Raw genomic sequence first — 21,697 nt, 5'->3', positions numbered from 1 at the left:
TTAATATTTTGTTAGTTTGTAACTGTTTATTTTCACTATGTATGTTAAGATTATCTGAATAAAAGGCTATATTATTATTATTATATTATTATATGACTGTTGTAAATTCTGTATTAGGGTACAGCGTGTGTGAGAGAAAGTTATAGTTTCACGTTATTGCAAGTTACTATTATTGACTCTAAGTCATAGTTTTTACACGTTACTGTTTTTACGTCATGTTTTTAATGAAAAAGCTGGGTTAGTTAAAATTTTATATAAATGCAACTTTTCGTTCTGTAGCAAAACTTGAAACGTTAGACCAGTGTCGTAATTGAGCGCACGTTGCAATATTATAATGGTTTATTTGTATACGCCCTCGTATATTTACGTAATAAAAAATGATCAGTTCTACATATGAAATAGGAAAACTAACGTATTTTTTTCTCATACAATTCTGTGCCCATCTATCAATCAATAATTGACGTCAATAAAAAAGATAATATATATTTTTAACAAAATAACTAAACCATTTTCGAATTGTCAGAATTGGACTACATTTCTTTAGGCTTTGAAATAAAAAACGAATCATCAAAATCAGTTCAACCATTCAAAATTTTCGATGTACAAACCCGTATATCTCCTACCTCCCCATTTTTTTGGAATAGGTTAATAATTGTCTTGGGTCAGGACAACAATTTGAAATATCGACAAAATAGGTCTATGCGAGAGGAATCGCAGTTAGTATAATAAATCACACCTTAAACCCTCGCATACAACAAGCATTTTTCCTTCGAATTTCAATCTAAAAGAAGTCAATTGGAAGCCATTACCGGTCCACTGAACGTTAAATTAAAACCCGTCGCTAATGACCCCGCCCAGCTAATTGCGATTCACTCAGATTGGATCTCACTCGAGTTAGTAAGACACTGAGCAATTCGTTTGATTAACAATTCATCGGTGCATGCAATTTGTCGAGATGGTTTACGAACAATTGAAAGAATCAAGTCACCTATGAAAATTAATTGTATATTTGACAGTTCCTTTTTTAAATTCCCTTCAATTTAATGTGTGTTTATAATTCATCCTTATTTATTTCTAATTAAGATGCACTAAGTGTTGAAAAACTTAGGTAAAAATGCGCTTTATGTAAAAACGTATCAAAGACTTTGTTTCGATAATTCTTTCATCTCTACTCGTATCTCTACTAACATTAAACCAGAAAACCGATTTGTATGAAATTTTTTACAGCGATAGTCTGATAGTTTTTATGCCGGAAACACTTCAGAAATGGGAACTATGCGAGGAAAACCCCGGAACTGTCAATCTTTTCTTTACTGCGCGGGCGGAAAGCTAGTTGTTTATACATATTCCGATATTTCCGTTATTTTTATATAATCTAGATGCTAATATGCACGACAATAATGTTTGCTTTCCGTTAAAGCGCATATATAAGCAGTGTGGAGACGACGCTTAGCCGTTACCAACCTAGCTCGTAATGCATTGTGTGTGTTAATTACTGTATGCTAAGACTATAGCCCTCATCTTGGCCTACATGTATACGCTTATGGGAGTCTAGGATTTGGGATTGGGATGGATATTGTATGTGTACAATCTAGAATAGATTAATACGATTAATTTATGATTTAGGAAAGGCATAAAACCTATATTTTGTACAGTGACGTGCAATTATTTAGATGTTTATCTATATTTCAATATTCATGGAAATAAAGCTGACTGTGCAGGTGAAACATTTATTTTCCATTTAAAACTTTAAGGTAAACTAATAATTTAATCGTAGCAGTAATTTCATTTAGCTAATCTAAAAAAAAATCCAATTGTTGATAATGTCTTCAATACGGTTTTTTTATAAAATAACAATAGTTTCCCTGAGGGTTAAAGGTTTACTTGCGGATACGTGTTACATTCCTATTTATGAATAAAGTAGATTTTAGGTTTATAAATTAATATATTTTGTAGTGTATATGTAAGAAATATAACTTCATGGAAATAACGATGACGAGTTTCAAATAAAACTGCTTGTACACACTTCATTAAATAAGAAGCCTTTTAAAAGATGAAAAAAACCCACATAAATAAGTGCAAAACACTAAAACTAGAACAATTATGATATTGCTTGGAAACAAAGCAGAGCAAGGAATTGTAATGTTAAAGTTATGCAAATGCGCCGCCGGCTCTCTTATTAAAAATTTTAATATTTTCACCATATAACACTGAAGTGGGTCGAGTACATTGTGGAATATGTAAATCAAAATAAATATGAAACATACCTTAGTCTCTCGTAATCTCTTCAAGATATACGGTAAATTATGTTTGAATTTTTTGCAGTCCAGTGTTTTGCTCTTTGGTCAATTTTTTTTTGTCATTTTTGGAGTTAGTTTCAGATATAAGTGTAGAAACTAAAATGCAGATTGTTTTTCCATAACAGACTTTTGTTTTCACATCTTGAATACACTTATATTATAAAACATAGCGCTACGACCATAAATACCATTAACGTTATTATGCAAAGAATGTAAAAAAATGTAAATAATGAGGGATTGAATATTTGTTTTTTTTGGTGGATATAGATTAGCTATATATAATATTATATAATAAGTTAACCGAATTTTTAATAAAGATTTAGTTATTTATTTTCAAAAGTATCGTGTTTGATTGAGCGTTGAATGCATTAACATCGAACCCGACACATCCGAGCTGAAACTCTCACACGCTTCTCACTTCACCAAGGAAGCTTATCTGATTAATTAAACAGATGTAATATGCTTTATGAAACAATATCAATATAACTGTCACACTAATATTCACCTCCGTATCCCATACAAGGTGTGTATTTCAATCAAATAACAGGTCTCACACAAGGGATTTATATTCTAGTGCACAACGCTTAGACACTATCTAACCTGGAGCCTACAATTTATTGATTGTATTAAATCTCTTGGGGTCTGTCACGAGATACCTTTGTGTACAACTTGACAAATCATTTTGTTGCAGCTCCGAGCTGTGAAGACTCAGACATCAAATGTATTAACCAAGCGATGCAAATCTTTACAGCTGTGTGATGTGTTTTTATTCGTTTGTATCAAAATATTTAAATGTGTATTTTAATCGAATGTTTTTGTAAGGGTAATGATAAACCGATAAGTGTTGTTGGTCGTAAACAACCTTAGATGTTTAATACAGTTGTTGTACAGTTGTTTGCTTCTGGAGTAAATAAAATTCATACAAAGAAAAGCACAAAAAAGTGCTCAATTTGTGTGTTAAATATTATGGTAATAAAACTGTGTACTGTGTGTAGTAGAAACACTGTTTTTTTGAGTAAATTGTAAGCAAGAAAATATAACAAAACTCTAATAAATCTTTATATTGCGGCTACGACATTTTAAGTTACATCGTTTTTGCACTTAGTATATAAATGAATAACTTTATAGCGAAATTGCGCGACATTTCGACAAAGCGTCGAAAAGATTCCATTTCTGGCATTCGCTGTAAGTCTCGTAAAAAGGCCCTCCTTGGTATTATTAGGAAATCAATTGTAGATCCCGAATGCAGTATATTGACTCTATCCAGAACCAGGTTCGCAATATCTTGACATATCGTTTAATATATGCTGGCGTGCATGCGGCGCATATTAATTCCAGCGTTCCTCTTATATTTTAAAGCTTCCGTAATATGAGCATTTGCATAGTTAATTGGGATCTTTTGTTTTATTATAATTAACTTTTGAGTTATAGAGATTGAGGAATATATTTTGCTTGACTGTGTTTAAGTTTATTGTTAAACATTTTGTACTGCGTTGTGGATTTTATTTTTTGGAGATTATGATGAGATGTATTATACACCTCTAATTAAAAAATGTCTTGATATGGATGATTTATTGCACCCTTTTTAAATTAGGTCCTATTTCCGAGTATTGAAATGGTCAATTTTATGTTTTATTAATCAACTAAAATGTTTCATTGTTTTTTTCAATAGTAATTATATATTATATACTAAGTAGGGATGGATGGACGGATATATGAATGTTTGTTACTCTTTCATGCGTAAACTGCTCATTGTATCAGTATCAAATTTGTAACAGAGATAGATTAAAGTCGTAGATTATCAAATAATTTATACTCGGATACCACGCGAGTATCGTCTCGAGTTACAAGGTAGCATTTAACATAAAAATTAAGTATTATGTAGCATTTAAAAAAATTGAAATTTAATACCTTTCTTTCTAATATTTTTAAAAACTTTTCAATTGGTCAATGGAAATAATATTTAATCACCTAACAACACTTTCGTAACATTTTGTTTTGAATTCATGAGCTATATTAAATGATTAACAACCGACGATTGTTTATTTTCTGCATTTCAAAATAAGCTTATAGTGAAGCTCGTATTTTCATAATTCTATTTGATTTAAAGTTTTAACATTAATTACGCACGTTATGCAATTCTGTTCTCATTAGATATTCTGACTCTTATTAATGCGAGTGTGATATAATACACACACACGCACACACGCAACCATTGAGCGGATGACTGAAAATTGCGCGGTTCTTTAAAACGCATTCTAATTATGTTAGCATTAACGTAATTCGGTTTCTGGTGTTGGTTTTGATATAAAAAGCATTTTCCTTAATGCTTTTATGTCTGTAAAAGTTTAAACTTTATATTGAGAGCTTGATATTAGTTATTTTTAATCTATATGGATAACCTTGGTATAAAAATCTGTTACTCAGGCATAAACACAGTCTCGATGTTTAAAAAAATTTAATCTATTAAGAAGTTATTATATTTAAACTTTATAAAAGACTGTCAAAGTGTCCTCTTCCTTTAACAATGAACACTTTTTATAATTAAAATATTTTCTTGTGTTTGATTTTACGCCTATTATACATTTAGACTCATGGGAGACTGAGTCTCCCCGTGACCACGCTCGCTGTAAAGCGTTCGAAACGTCGGGTTATTAATGTAATGAATAAATCGCGTTTTAAGTCCGTTAAAAAGTCTTTAATTTCTAAATATGATAATGTTGTATGGTATTTATATTATATTAGGATGGTAGGATATTTTAAATGAAACAAAAATTTACAAATAACTATATGTTTATTTATGCTTATGCAGATACATACTTACTTGAAGTGATAGTCGGTACGGGATTGGTAATGCTAGCGATGTAACTACAGATATGTATGTAACAATGAGTAAAATGTATAAGTTTCATGAATTTAGACCGAATTCAGGTGATAGAAATTTTGCGTCACAAATATTAAAGATAAATTTGTATGTTGTAACCAAGTTATCAAAGTATTGATATAATACAAAAATCTAATATGACAAACGAATAATGTCATTAATGCATAATAAACCATAATTATGATAAGTTACTTAACATTATGTAAACAATAGTATATTAAACAAAAAGTCTGTATTATCATGATCAAGCATTACTAATAGGATTAAATAGATTCTATATAATATATTTTTCTTCAATATTAATATAATACGACTCCAACTATGACTAGTGAAAATGACACCACATTGCATATTATTTTACTTGTTAGTAGACACAATATAAAAAACATGTCCAAAATATGAACCTTGCGGCACTCCAAGAATAATAATGTTTGGCGAATTAAATGTTACTGTTCAATCATTTTTCTCTTTCTGAATGGGATGTGGAATCAATTGCAATAGTCAAAACAATTACGAGCTACAATTTTTAGCAATCGTTGTTTGAATATTCACCAAACTTTTTACAATTTTATACAATTACCTTACATTTTGTTTCTTTCGTGTTATAAACGTATCAAAAGTTGATAGTGGTTATTATATAAAATAAAAAAACATTGACTAGTTTTTGAGATGAATATGAAAGTAAAAAAGAGCTAATTATTCAGTCTTTTGTAGTTTAAATAAAAAATCTAAAATTCCTTGACTAGAGAGTATTTAATAACTAAATAAATGACGTTTAAGAATAATATCAGCAGTTTTAATAACAATGTTTATAATTTTAAAAATCAAAACGAGTATTCAAAAATCATCGTCGATTCTAATTAAAATTAACATTCAAAATAAATGCTATAATCCACTGCTTAAAGAATAAATGAAAAATAAATAAAGATATGAATTAAAAGCAATAATATTGAGTATAATGTAAAAAATCTTATTCTATAACAATGTACTAACATTAAAAAACACAACGGAAAAATGTAAAACAACAAATTGCCCCAGTTTATAAAAATACAAAATATAACGGTAAAATGAATAAGGTATCTAAAAAGAACCCTTGGTTATATACAGTCTCTCATTGGTATCCTACAATATTATAAATAAAATATTTATTCTTGAGTTATATATTTAGGACAGGTTAGTATAGTTGGCAAGGTCTTTGCCGTTCTTGTACATAGAGGTTATGATGGGATCTAGGTTATGATATTCTTTGCCTGAGCGCGGACGCAACGTGCTAGTAGGTTGTCGATTTATCCTGTGAAAATAATCTAGATTAGTAGGTATAGCAGAAAAAAACAACATTCTTTTATAGTTCAAAAAACAAGGAACGCATTTATGGTGTATTAATAAGTAGAAGTGTAACATATATCACAATGTGTACAGAATTTCAGTCTTTCTTTGTTTCTAAATCCACTTAGAAATCTTGTACAATATTATGCCCAACTGTTCCTCTTGAAAACGATGATTTTTCATTCATTTTATCACCAGGTATGAAGTTGTTGAACAAAAATTGAATGTAATTATTAGTAAGGAAATATAATTGAAATTTTATTATTATAATATAATTATTTACCTTACTCCCGATTGTGTGTCAGATGATGATTGAGATGAGGTAAGCGATAGAGTTTCTATGTAGTCAGACATGTCTGAAGTGCCACTGGACGTGCTATGTGTGTCCATTACACCTAAAAAGTATGTCTCAAATATGATAAATATTTCGTGATTAACAGTAATATATTATCTACAAACTCAAATATAATTTGGAATCTATTCAGTCATACAATATAAAATCAATATTCGTATAAATCGTCTGTAAGGCTTTTATTTTAAGAACCAATTAATAAAAACTAAGTAAGAAGGGTTAATTAATAGCTGAATTTTTTTTCACCTTTTATCTGCTTGGGAGGAAGCACTGGTACTTCTGCTTCCGCTGACGATGACTTAGCTCGAATGTTGGCTTTGTGAATTTGCATAGACATGTCTCGCAGAGGATCCGATGACTTTGACTTTCTTGGTAATGAAGAGTGTACGCAGCCGGAAAGACTCCCCCGTAATCTTTTTTGCATCACGTAATGATACCTTGATTGCCCCGACGTGAGCGGCATCTCAAACTCTTGGAAATCACCAGCATGTTTCATAGAACAGCTTGATACACCAGAATCGTTAGAACTAGACGAATCTCGGTTACCGCCTTTGCAGGGAACGCTTGAAGATCGTTTGATTTGCGCATTATCCATGTGCTTGTTTCGTAAATGAGGTATATCCTTTGTATAACTATCATCAGACGTTTTATTTTCAGATCCAGATGACTTACAACACTCATAGCACTCACCGTCATTGTCGCAAGGAGATTTTAATCTGTTTTCTTCTGCTAAGTTTCTCAAAGTTTCTAGTGAAGATGATGTCAAGTGGCTACCAATACTACTATCGAACTCTTTCAAATCTTCGAGAAGTGGAGCTGAATCTACAGAACTGGATCGTTTTTGCAAAGATTCTCTATTAATATTGCTCGAGACGTCAAGATCACGTTGTATCGATGCATTACCATTTAGTGTCGGTATACTCTGAGATTTTTCTATATCTATATGATAAAGTTTTTGTAAAGGTTGTTTGAGGCTTTGTGACCAATTTGGATTCGGTAACATAGGAGTATATCCAAGGTTTGCTCCTATTGTACGATTTACATGCTCAATCTTGGCATCTTTCGGGGGTTCCATTAGAAGGTATTCATCACATTTCCCTTTTGAATTATGTGGCCGATCTTTTGAAGATTGACAATGGTGACATTTAGTGCATAGCTTTTGTTTCTTGGGCAGAGTTTGAGATGCCAAATTTATATTTGCACTAAGCGCATCTAGTTCGTTTTGAGTTACACCAGCTTTTTTCAACAAATCTTTTGCATTTTCGTAATATTCCAATGATAATGCAAATTCCAAATTTTCGTAATTTGCATAAGGTCCCTCATATTCCTTATCATCTGATACTTCCATATTTTGATAGTTAGTAAAACCGGCTTCGTATGACCCTTGACTAGAGTCCTTATCCGTTGATGTGCTTTGGCGATTAGTTTTCCTAGAAACATCTACGGTGGCGTATAAAGCATTTTCATCTTCAGAATTCAGGATTGATACATCAGCATTTACTTTATCACCACTCGAGCTACGTTTGCAATACGGAAGACCAATCAAATTGTTCGCCCAATTAGTTACTTTTTGGCAAGGGCATTCGACAGGTCGTAGGCTGTCGTCGCATTCAACTACAACTGGTTTCTTCCTTGATCCGAATTTGAGAATACAACCGCATTGTTTCTTCAGTACTAACGAACCAGGTATGGATGTGTTAGTTACTTGAAATAGATCATCAGCTATAGCTTGTTTTATTTTCTTTGGCGTATCGTAGTGCTCTGCATTATCGATCTAGAAGAAATATCATACGTTACTTATAATACTCTATTTTCAAAAAGTACTAACATTTTTGGAAAAAAAGAAAACAATAGCAAGATGATATAGGAATAATGGAGAGTTTGAAATTTTTTACAATACAATTAAGCGTGACTGAGCAATATATAGAATAGCAAGTTAATTAAAAGAATTAATAACCGATGGAAATAACAGCTTAATAATTAAGATTAAATTGCTCCAAATGTCTGCTCTTTTACATGATTGTATTATGAACTTCAACACTTTAGGGGAATTAAAGATTTATGAACATTTGACACGAATCTTTTGCTAACTCAGTTTCAAGAGAACGTTATAATCATTGAGTATCCGCTTACCTCTGCATGCAATGTTTTAGGAACATCATAATTTTCATAAGGCCCAACCTTAGGATTATGTACTGGAACAGGAACTTCATCGTTTTTTGCACAGTTACACGATTGCTGGGGAAGAGGGGCCGGAGGTCTCTTCTGGTCGTATTGAGAAGGTTTGGGAGGCCTCTCTGGAGGCCGATCTTGACAATTGCACGTGTTAAGGTTTTTCTTAATAGCTCTCGGGGTCAAATATTCAGCGCTATTCGAAGAATTATCGGAATGACTTTCAGGTACAGCTTCCATAGTCCACTCAGGATTGAAGCTAGTTCCGGGAGTCAAAGCCACTGTAGATGAACGTGACATTGCACCGAGTTTCGATTGACAATTACTACAACGCTCTAAAGTAACGTGATCGGCTCCTTCCCAGGGGGCTTTGGGGAGATCCAGATCAGGTCTGTATTCTTGTTCGAACCCTCTCGGTTCATCAGAGGGCCAAAAGGAGGAACTTTCACCGCAATCTTCGCCGAAGTAGTTCTCTTCGTATAGCGCACTCGCTGAATCAGGCATCGATTGGTCGAACGTTTGAGTGTTTAGATCTGACATGCGTGTATTAGGCCGCGATTTGATTCTCTCATTACCTGCAAACAGCGTGTGTATTATTTATAGTTAGATCATATACACATAAACATAAATATAATGATTTTATAAGAAAATAATTTTTTAATCAAAAATATTATAATATGAGTAATAAATCAAAAAGGAGGTTGCATTGAATAATATATTGATCAAAATAAGAATGCACTGCGATCTACACGACTGCTTAATTGATGCGGTCAGTAGATAACAAATCACAGCCAGTCACAAAGACTATCCACAAAGTGAGGGTAGTGGGTCGAGCATTGAATAATAAACGTTCGAACACCAAGGCACAATCCGTACGAATGCGCAACGTTTCAAAGTAATTCAACTTTTTATAGGATATCTGTATCTTAGCTGACAGTTATTTATCCAGCAGAATAATAAAACACAATTGATATCTGACAGAATTGATAATATTTAATATATTAAAACACTGTCTTGTTAAGCCTACCTCGTTTGATTTGAGATATAATAGTATCAAATTTACCTGTATTACCACGTGTCGACCTAGCCGTGAGTAAGCTACCATGCGCTGCCTGATCGAAGGCATCCGAAATGTCTTGCGCCTGGTCTGTTATTAGCACGTGTAACCCTTCGCCTTTGCCACAATGCGAGCCGCCTTCGAAACAAAACCGACCCTCTACAACTCCATAACGCCTGTAAAATAACAAACATACATGCAAAAAAATTGTACAAATTAAAACAAATATGAACTATAATAACTATAATACTGATATCTATTTATGAGGGGAAGTTAAAAAATTGTTATACGTTTGTCTGTATGTAAACTCATGAAGTAAATACTGCTGGTTAGTCATCATCGAAGTATTTCTAGAAGTTTTAGATAAATCATAAACTCAATTTGAACATTGACATGCATATTTTTTTCTCCGTTTATAGGTTAGAAACAGAAGCTAGTTTCAAAAATGTAAATGGAAACTAAACAATAATCGGAATTTCAGCATCGAAACATGAACGAGCGAATTTCATAGGAAATGGGAGGTAAAAAGGCAACGCATGAGGGTCTGTGTAAAGTCAAGGGTGCTCCTACACATTCGATCGCTCTCGAAGACCAATAGAACGGAAATCTGATTGGATTGAAGGAAATCGTGGCATATTAATATTTCCTTAAATGTCAATTATTGTCCTTTTTATGTAGGTTAGTTATAGGTAGGTATTTTATATAGGTATAATAAGACTAATTTTACCGAAATTTCAGTAAAAACCATGTCATTTCTACGTTATGGTGCAGTATAATAATATTTCAAACAAAATTTTGTATAGTGTCGCTACTGATTTTGATAATATTTCTTATTATGTGTCAAAATATATACGTTAATGATACAATCAATGTCTATTTATAATATGATAAAAATACGCACACATGAATGTATTTCTATCCTACACGTACAAAAACAAATACCACCATCCTTTTTCATTCCATATCATTAAAAATTAAAAATCTCGCGTCCCCAACGTAATTACTCGCACAACGCAAAGATTTTCTTTCTGAACTTTCACTCATATACATATCTTCGGCAAGCACGCAGTCACACCTACACACGCACAAGCACACGCACACACGCACGCACACACACACACACACACACACACACACACACACACACACACACAAGCACGCACACACATTGGTCACGCATTAAATTATTATATAAGAACTGTATTTTAAATTTTAGCTTAAGTGCAATTTTTGTTATTCTTCTTAATTGTATCACATTACCTTTCCTACTAGTAGTGCTATCCGCGAGGGGGGCTAGTGATCTGTACTACAGGTCTTTGACGACCTACTTCAGACACTAGTCTTTCACAATGTTAATACTACTCAGTAGTTTTATAATTGTGAAGGCAAATAAAGAAATTTTTTATTATTTTTTATTATTATTCCAAATAGATACTCAAGTAATGCATAAAACTTCCCTTTGTGGTGGCAGCCATTATAAGCCAACTTCTCGTTTACATGTTTTAAGCTGAAAATTGCAGAGTTACTGAATAAAGCAGAACTGGGAGCTGCGGTTACTAACTCGTACCAACTCATACGAGGTTCCCTTCTAATGGGCGTCGCCGAACATAAAAGGTTTGGTCGAGTGCACCGTTTACGTACACAATGTGACAGTTTTAGAGAAATTCGCAGTTTGTTACTTGCTTATAATGGCTTCATGATTTTCATATTAGCTTAGGAGAGTTTTGCTGTTTCATTAATTATTTAGCATAAATGTGGTGTGTTGTGAGTCTTGTTCTATGTGGAATTTTTCAGTTAAATAACGAGGTTTAAATAGTTAGATTAAAGGAATTTTGCAATACTGTCTTCTTAAACATAATCACTTATTGAATAGGACATCTTCATTTTCAACATTTCAGTGTACCACACTAGTATACATAATTATATTTTAACAAAAATTTAAGAAACTTCACAATACTCAAAAGCGAAAAATAAATGTATACTTATGATTTTAAAAATATAATTCATTTTGCCATTACAAAACATTCCATATAACAAATGCCAGCGCATATATTAAATTTAAATAAATTATCGACTAACGTATAGTTCTAGCAAATACGTTATTCCCGACAGTCGAAACTTATATTTATTGTGTTTCTAAGTTAGAAATATACATATTCTGGCAAGACACGGAAGCGTGGCAAGATGGCGACACCATGGCGCTCACAAAATGGCGGCAGCGGATGTCGACACCATTAACTCGGCTAGACGGAGTATATAGCAGATGTTTATGGGCTACCGCGGAATGATCGCGTTTTATTATTTCGTATATAAGTTTTAAAAGTAATGCTTTAATGTTGTGTTTGTACCGATGGTAATACCGCACTATCCTTGCATGCGAGTTAGGAGCTGGCTAAGAGTTAGTATAGGGCAGTTATACTTTGCTTATATATAATATAGGCATATTATGTTATAGTTACTATTAAGAAATCTATTGGAATTTTTATTTAATGTTGCTTTATGTTCATTATTTATTGGAACTTCTATTGTTACAATAAATTTATATGAAAAATATATTAATCACATTACAATATTTTCACATTAACTGCAAATATATACATTTTATTCAATATGTTTTTTAAAGGAATTTTGTTAAATTACGTATAAATTTAAAAACAAACGCACAGCATGTTTTTACATCATCAATAATAATTAACGGCCGGCCAAATTAATGACAAATTTTATTAAAGCGATTGTAATGGGAAGTGACAAACGATGGGTTGTGACCTTGTTACGTTGAATTGAATGCTTCATTGGTGGGATTTATTTAAATTATCAATAATACAATCACGTATTTTATTATATTTTGTATGTGTTTTATATATTTGAAAATTAGTGTTCATAATAGTATATAAGGGAAATTGATTTGATCTGCGCATCAAAAATAAATAATAAATCTATAATTTTCACCCTTAACATGGGGGGAAAGGACACTAAACAATTTATAGTCTACTTCTAAAAAAACGTCTAAAAATGGAGAAAAGAAGAAATTTAATGGCCTTAGAACAAACTCCATTTCCACATATGTAACTACATAAAAAGGTAAATTATATTCTAAGGAACAACATAATTATGAACTTATATAATTACACTTACCTCAAGAACCAAAATCGTATGTATTATAATATCATGTAATTTATTGAATAATCTGGTATATATATACTTACCTTAGATGTGCTAGCTCCCACAAGCCCAGTACCCTTGGAGGCACCCCGCTAGTCAGTGTGAATCGCTTCCCTTGAAGGTGTAGTCGCGCTGGGCCCGCAGGTAACTTCCTCGACCCCGCGTTACCGACCATAACGAGGAACTGCTTCGAGGAACCAAGTAGACTCCCAACCTTCACTTGCCAAGCTATCAGCCGCTCTCTCGTCTCAAACGCGAGGACCACGATCACGTCTTGACAAATAATCGCGATCGTGTTGGATTCTTTGTCTAACGTGAAGCCGGATTCGAAACCGAGGTACTGTTGGAGCGAGAGGGACGCTTTTGTTTGTCCCTTCTTGTATCTGTCTTTCGGGTCTCGGTATAGCTGCAGGTGAAGGCAGTCTGAAACAAGAGGATCATTTAATTTTTAGTTTGATAGCATTGAAATGCTTTATAAATGAGAAATTTTTGCTACGGTTAGGCAAGATACGCAGGTTCGAATCCTGCCTCGTGATCAAATTTTTTCTATTCTTTCAAAATTTCTCACAAGAGGATCATGTTGGATGATTAGGATTTTAGACGCATTCGTTGAAGAAGAAAAGAAGAAAGATTATATTTATCTGAATAGTTGATCTCGATGGTTACATAATATTTGAATGTTTTGTATCTTTTAAAAGAATGCAATAGCGAATTCAATTCATATTCATGTTATATTTATATATAACATGAATATGGATATTATATTTATATTTATATATATTATGTACATAAATCAAACTACATGCTATATATAATAGATTTTTGATATTCTAAAACTTTTGAAAATTATTTATTTATCACATAAAAAAAAAATGTATTCGTTAGATATTTACTGCATAAAGCAAATGTTGGTTGTAATTATAAGTACATTTAAATTGTTTAAGCCAACTACGCTAGAACTATTCAAGTGCTCATTGCACAACTATGTGTTGAAATCAGGTTTAACTAAGCGTACATAACGAGAGCATTTTGAACGTTTCAGAATCGCCTTTCTCTCAGGGATACAAAGGATCATCCAAACATTGTGATGTTAGTCTGATACCATTGGGGATTTACATACAATTTATGATGTAATCACTGATAAGACAAACGAAACATTCCTCTAAAAACTATGAAAACAAGCGATACGTCACAAGTTTAATGTTTACGTTCTAACATTTTTCGCACCTCGTTATTACCAATTGAAGATTCGCACAGCACTTTCCGTACAAAATCTGAGCCTTCCTTGTAATTAGCAAAGTCATTCTCATCACAAGGAAAGTCAACATGAGTCTTTCAGACCTCCGATAATTAAGACCTCTCCAACACATAGATTTCAGGCTTCAATTAGACCGACCTGGGAATCAGGCCAACGAGTTACGGGATCACGTGAATACAAATATTCTGGATGCTTTCTATGCATGTGCAGTGCTATTTGTCTATTTTATATGCAGAATATATATCAGATATTTTATAGAGAACAAAGCAGTAATAATATGAATTCCCTACATTAGGTATATCTTATATTTAACACTGTAATACGAAAAATAACATATTATGTGAATGGTTATTTTTTTTAATTTTGTTCGTATCTTCATTGCAGATATATGCTTTTAGTACAAAATAACGTTATAGAAGCAAAATACAAGTATCATTAAATGTTTCAATGTTTGTTTTTGTACATTTGGTATTTACCTCAATGTTATGAGCTCAATAAGGAATGAACTATTCATTAATTGAAACAACAAAGCACCTGGCGATTTTCGAACAATGTAAAGTTATTCTCATAAACTAAACCCATATTAATTCCATTGACGTATATTGGAGAACAAATCAACAAATCATTAAACACAAGAATGACTGTACAGTTTCGCACAAGTTCGTTACATAAATAACGGATAACCGGATAAAAGCCGAGTCGTGTTTTGTCCGGTTCAGTCCGGTTCGAGCAGGAATTCGGCGGACCGTGAACCGGTACAAACCGGATAAATGTTTATTGAAGGTTAATTTATTGCTCGACTAAGATGTGGGGAAACTGGGCAGATAGTTATCGAAACAGAGATTATTCTGTACAAATGGTGATAATGTGATATATCCTGATTGGCTTGAGTTTCATTTTGGGATCATGATGAGATTTAACTAGATTTTAATGGAGGTCGTAGCTGGAGATACGAGACAACAGTTTAAGAATCAAAGTAAGGAGCAAATAGTTACAAAAAAAATTAAAAGCTTTTAGTACTTAATTCAATTAATTCTAATATTCTATTGGTGTAATGGTGGACAGCTGCGTACAATGAATGCATCAAGAAAATGTCCAAATGTATCAGTTTATATTGTACGTATAAATTGCTTATTTCATTTATAGCATCACGTGAAATAGCCATTTACATTTATCACATATCATATCTCTTTGTCTTTAGTTATAAAAATACGTTAAACACAACTTAAAAATCAAACAGCAAATCAACTCCGTTATAACATAACTTCACAAACAAACGCATTCATGCTTAAAAAGAAACAAAACGCAAAATAGACATAACCATGTAACAGTGAGCTGAAAATTATTTAAACTGAAAGTAGTTACTTATTCCAGTATAGGGTAAGCTCTCCCTTATTAATTAAACTTTGAAGCTCTGTAATTCTGAAAGCACTGTAATTAGTTTTAAAAATGAGAACGCTAATTTTGTCTGCTCTTTGAATAGCACTTAATGTCGCTTAATGCATTTTAATTGGAATCTTTCTGGAAATTGTGCTCGATGAAGTCTGCGGTAGGACTTTTGGTTCTGTTGTAAAGGGTACCTATTTCATTTAGTCATATATGTATTGGGTATATCTATATTCTTTATCTATAATAAAACAGTAAACAGACTAATTCTATACATTAAGAATTTTTATAAACAGAATTTGGTGGCTTTACATACATTAATTGGTGAATATTTTTTTTTTATTTATAAGTCATTTTTGTTTCAAAGGTCAAAGTTTCCTAATAAATATTTTTTTTTACTTAAATAAATCTTTCACGAGATAAACGCATATCAAGTAGTAAAATTATCAATTTGGCTTCACTTCGGAAATTTACGAAGCACAAAATTTGCGGGCGAAGAGATAATGAATAAAATAAAATATATACATGTTAAACTTCATGGAGGTTTAAACTATAAGTGTTCAATTATTTCTTGTAAGTAATTACGGTAAACACATTCGATATTATGATTTCATTTGCTTATGCAAAATCTATTACAGTTTGCAAACAAAATTCAAATAGTTTGGAAACTTGTAATTTAATTCGATTCGATGTAATACCTAATTAACAATTCTGATAATTATTAGGATATTACACAGTAATATAATAAGGCGCAAATCATTGGGTATAAAATAACATTATATTATAAAAAAACTTTCTTGTAATTTTCCTTTCGTTATTTATTGACCTACACACGATTTTTTTTTATCAGCGCAGTCGGTTAACATTGAGCGTACAATCCTAACATAACCCCAATCTGTCGCCTGTCCCAACTTTGAATATTAAAAATTCAATCTTATCATTCCAAAAATCAGTCCCTTTGAAACAACAAACCGTCGAATTTCTAAACTTGTTTCCATTAGACTTCCCCTTTTTCCTCGGAGACTCCAATAAGGCTTTTGGAAACTTTACGAATACATTAGCCCCGGTAGAACTGACAAATTTGTGACGACATCCCCCCGTATCCCGTTTGCTCTAACTATCGGTGTCTCGGTTCCCTCGGTGATTCGAAGATACATTGCTGCTTGGACAAAGGGTGATTGAATAATTCATTGTACTAACGCTTCAAAGGATACGCTGGAGGTATATGTACTCCCGACGTTACATGGTTAGTTTGAAGTTATGTTTGTTAGACGAGCGTAATAGATCACATGTATGGAATGATTCGAAAATGATAGCTTTTGCAAACATAATATATGTAAGACTTTATGTTGTCTTTACAGGTGTTCATTTGAACTATAAACAAAAGGCAAAGGTTAGAAAAATAATAAAAACGCACTAACGTTTATTTCATGACTAACGTAAAACGTGTTGTAGAAGCTTTTGACCATTTCTCATACTTTTGTTATTGTTTATTCTATTTTACAATGTGTTCAATAAGTACGAGTTGTTTGGAAGAAATTGCTACTAAGCAATAAGCCGCCCTTTGTTTCTTATGTTCTACTTTTGGCAAAACTTCAAAGCAAAGCGCGATCCAGCTTAGGCTACAGCTCAGCTTACTATCAAGCGAGACCGTGGTCAAGCGCTGCCCTATTATAGATAAAAAAAAATTTCAATATATAAAGTGCTATAAAGAATATATAAATAGATATAACAAATTTTTTAAACAGCGCCTAAACATTATTACACATACCATACAAAGCAACTTTCGCATAGCAGCACAAATTCTCATAGCAGAGTTCAGAATATTTTTAAAACCGATTAAAATCTAATATTTGAAATATTGTTGGCTTCTTAGAAGCGCATTTACGTAAAGGCAGGATATCGGAGCTCAACCCTACATCAATAATCGATCAGGCAAACGCTGGATATTAAGATTGATGATGAAGAGGTTTTTGTGAGATAATGTATGGAAAATGAAAGCGCATGTCATTGGGAGACAAGTAAATTAAAACAGATGGATATGACGTCTTGTTTGAATATTTATACTCTTATTTGTATGGTAGATAACAGGTAAAGGTAAATTATCACAAGGTAAATCATCAATGTGTAGATATTATATGCTATATACATAATTAGGCGTTGAGACTTTTTAAGGATTTTTTTATGAAAAATTAGCTCCTTCATATTGGCTTCTATATAACGGCAATAAGAAATGCTAATAGAAAATTCAAATAGGATTTCAAGGAATAAATAAACTGTCCAAGATTTTCCTTGTATAGTGAACCTTTTGTAACGGACAAAAGGTTTACTATGCGAGGAAAACGGATCTCAAACTACAATATCCTACCAAATTTCCTCCAACTCAGCCAAGTAGTTTCTGAGATCAGCGCGTCACGCAACTCTTCAGCTCTTAATAGGAATAGATTAATCAAATGTTTTCAGTCGCCTTTACAATAATAACGTAAAATCACGCTAGCAAACGTGTGAATATTTAATGTAACTATAAAATTAAACCGGTTTTAATACCGACCATCGACATTAACGCACACGGAATAATTCAGCGCGTATCGGTTACCACAAATTACATGGCGGGTAATGAAATTTTGAAAACTTCGCCCCATGAAATGCGGCCGTCGATAATAACAAAGTATTAAATCATGCATAATTAAAAGGTTCTGCGAGCGCTAAATGGTAATCGTTTAGTCGTGAAATCATTGCCAGCAGAATGCATCGTTGACTAGCACGGCTTACGCAACGCTTCCAAAACCGTCGGCAAATCATTTGTGTCTATAACGATTCAGAAGCGCGTCTAGAAGAAATCTAGTTAAATAAATGTATAATTGAAGCTGAGTAACATGGGATATCGTATGATTAAACTTTTAAAATATGATTAAAACTAACTGTGGATAAATTTCGACGATTAATGTTCAATATCTTTATAATCTTCGGAATTTCTAAGTAAGGATTAAGTTGGGCATAGAAAAGATTATTGTCATAACTATAGTAATTATAACTTAATATCCACCTTAAAGTTAGCTCAAACATATAAAAAACATACATTATATTATACATAACGTATATACATCTCTTTTGTATTATATTTTAAATAAAACAATCACACATAAATTAAGATCTAACAAAAGATAGAATAAGCCAAACAATGAACCATAATCATACAATAGTTCGACGCATGTGGTCAATCCCATAACCAAAAACTTCCCACTATAATGTTCCTTCGTCAGCTGACGATATAATAGGATTACAGCATATTTGGCGCTATCTGCGTCTGTGTTATATTGAGACGTTATTCCGATCCGATTACCAGCGGTGTGGGGCGAACGGTGATGCGATGACGAGAATACATCGACTGGTTGCTATGGAAACGGCAGTTTTAATGAAACGGTGCTGTAGTTATCAGGTCTTAAGGGCGTTTATTAGAAATTGGTTTTGAAGATGATGGAGCTGAACAGATGTATATACCTTTACCAATGATTTTAATATATAGCATCTTATATATAATAAAATTATTAATGTCTCAAATTTTATTTTATTGTATGCAAATATACTATGTACTTAGAAGTTAATTATAAGAATATAATATCAGTCCATGGGTGTAGTTTATTGTGTAGTATAGGCATATAAGACTATTTTTTCCATCCAGGACAATTTATACATTGTAGTGTCCTGTGCAGTTCGAAATGTCTTGTAAATATCTTTGCTATTAAGAAAATATTGTCTGTTCCAGCGATCCAAAACCATCGCAAACAAAACGTCGCATTAATAATGTTATTTGCACATCCATCATTCGTGCATCCTCCCAGCTCCTTATAGCAAGGATCATTTATATCAGTTTGGCTCGCGCCCAGCCGGTGATGCCGCCTCCATATTATTGCTTCGCTATCTGCATCCAAAAACAGATTTAGGCTGTGAGTGTATTGTGATCGGAGATTTGATGTCGTAAAGGTTCTTTGTTTTACGATCAGTCACAGTTAAAAGATTTTTTTTTATTGCTGGCGTCTTATTTTTTATCTATGCAGTGGTAAATCTTTGTTACCATAAATGTTCTTCATGAAGACTTTAATGGTTCTAAAGTTTAACATCTTTTATTAGAATCGTTCAAACTAAGTATCTTTTGGTAGGTTAGGTTACCGGATAATTTCATGCAACTATCAGTGAATCTATATAAAAAGAGACTGACGAACTGGTTAATTGTGAATCAATTTTATGACATTGAAGAATTTAAAACATTAAAAGAGGATTAAGTCGTATACCTAGTATGATGTTATTGTTTATTTAATTTTCGATTTTAATATTTGCACCCAGACTATGGGTATTGTCCCATCTAGTTATACACGCCTATTTACACAGCAACTAATCATAGCTGTTTACAATTGATATAATTAATGCAACAAGGCATTCCTAACAAGAGGAATTTCTCAATTAATCAGTAATAGGCTGCTTTCGGTACATAATGGCGGATGAATCATTCAACTCACACAATCTAATCGACAAATAAATCATATCGAAAAGGCTGATTTGTTTTATACGTGACTATTTTAATATTATAAATGTGAAAGTTTGTAAGGATGTGTTTGTAACTCTTTCACGCAAAAACAATTAACCTAATTGCAATGAAATTTGGTACGTAGATAGCTGGATAACTGGAATAACATATAGGTATATTTTATCCCGATATTCGTACGGGATACAGACTTACGCGGGTGAAAAGCGGGGCGCAGCTAGTGTTCAATAATTAAAATTTTTATCTTTAAAAAATCCTCCATAATTTTATGATTTAAAAGCACGTCGTCGTGAAAATGTAGTTCAGTAGCAAGATGAAACTATGCTTCGTATAAATATTTTCTGCAAATAAGCCACCGACGATCTTGAGGCCGGGGGGAGCGGGGAGATATAACTCCAATTTCTTAAATCAAATGCCAACAAGTACCGAATGTAACACAAAAATAAATGCATGACTCAGTCGAAAACTCCTATCTAGTATAAACCGAATACGAATCAATAAAGATTGAGAACTTCCTTAATTTTTGGGGCGTTGAAGAGATGTTAATATATATGCTTATTAACCAAAATACTTACCTATTAGATAAAATTTTAGAGAGAAAGAGAAATGGAACGTAATTTTCTAATGCCATAAAAGCAAAATTAAAGCTATAGGAAATATTTGTTTGCATACATTTGAGTCACTTTTTAATATATTGAGTATAATATTATTTAGCGATAATTAATTGTAAGAAATATGATCTCCTGAATGAGCGAAATATGTAGATTTGATCAGATGCTAGTTGTTAGAACTTCGATCACTGTCGCCAGATGGCGCTGCTCTCTTCTATGCGAAGCTAGAGCACGCTAGTAAAGTTCTCAACAATATATGTATAAGCTATCTTGTACAAAGGGTTGGTATTCAGAATCCAGTAACCAGTACATCCAGTACATCCAGTAGTCAACAAAATACAGTGTTGTAAAATAGTGTAGTAAAAGTGTACAGTGCAAATCGGGAAGAATAAATCGTTGGAAAGTAAACAGTGTTTCGCTCAGATCCTCCAGTGTTATTCATGGTTCTTCGGCCGGATACTAAATAATAAAAGCGGTGGTTGTGATCAGTGCAACAGTAAGTGACAATAAGGATTGTGAATGTGTAAGTGATATATCGGGACTGTGAAACTGTAAGTACTTTGATCTGTACTACTCAGGATAATCACTTTGAAATATTCAGGGACTTAGTAAATTCAGTGAAAATACACAAGTACGAGGACTCTAT

The 21,697-nt window shown here is 32.6% G+C and overlaps 1 protein-coding gene across 1 annotated transcript in view; it reads right to left on the bottom strand.

The window, feature by feature from the left end:
- Positions 1–6,199: 6,199 nt before the first annotated feature.
- The window catches only part of LOC119840130, a 298,391-nt gene continuing 282,893 nt past the window's right edge, over positions 6,200–21,697 (bottom strand). Inside the window, exons 4-9 of the mRNA XM_038366643.1 lie at positions 13,298–13,676; positions 10,098–10,267; positions 8,996–9,609; positions 7,109–8,636; positions 6,794–6,905; positions 6,200–6,475 (exon numbers count right to left, since the gene is read on the bottom strand). Coding sequence (XP_038222571.1) covers positions 6,349–6,475; positions 6,794–6,905; positions 7,109–8,636; positions 8,996–9,609; positions 10,098–10,267; positions 13,298–13,676 — 2,930 coding nt within the window. The 3' untranslated portion in view covers positions 6,200–6,348. The remainder of the gene's footprint in view (positions 6,476–6,793; positions 6,906–7,108; positions 8,637–8,995; positions 9,610–10,097; positions 10,268–13,297; positions 13,677–21,697) is intronic.

This window comes from Zerene cesonia, chromosome 5, assembly GCF_012273895.1.
Source record: "Zerene cesonia ecotype Mississippi chromosome 5, Zerene_cesonia_1.1, whole genome shotgun sequence".
Lineage (NCBI taxonomy): Eukaryota > Metazoa > Arthropoda > Insecta > Lepidoptera > Pieridae > Zerene > Zerene cesonia.
The sequence above is the reverse complement of the archived record's forward strand: the minus strand, read 5'-3'. Positions and strand labels throughout refer to the sequence as shown.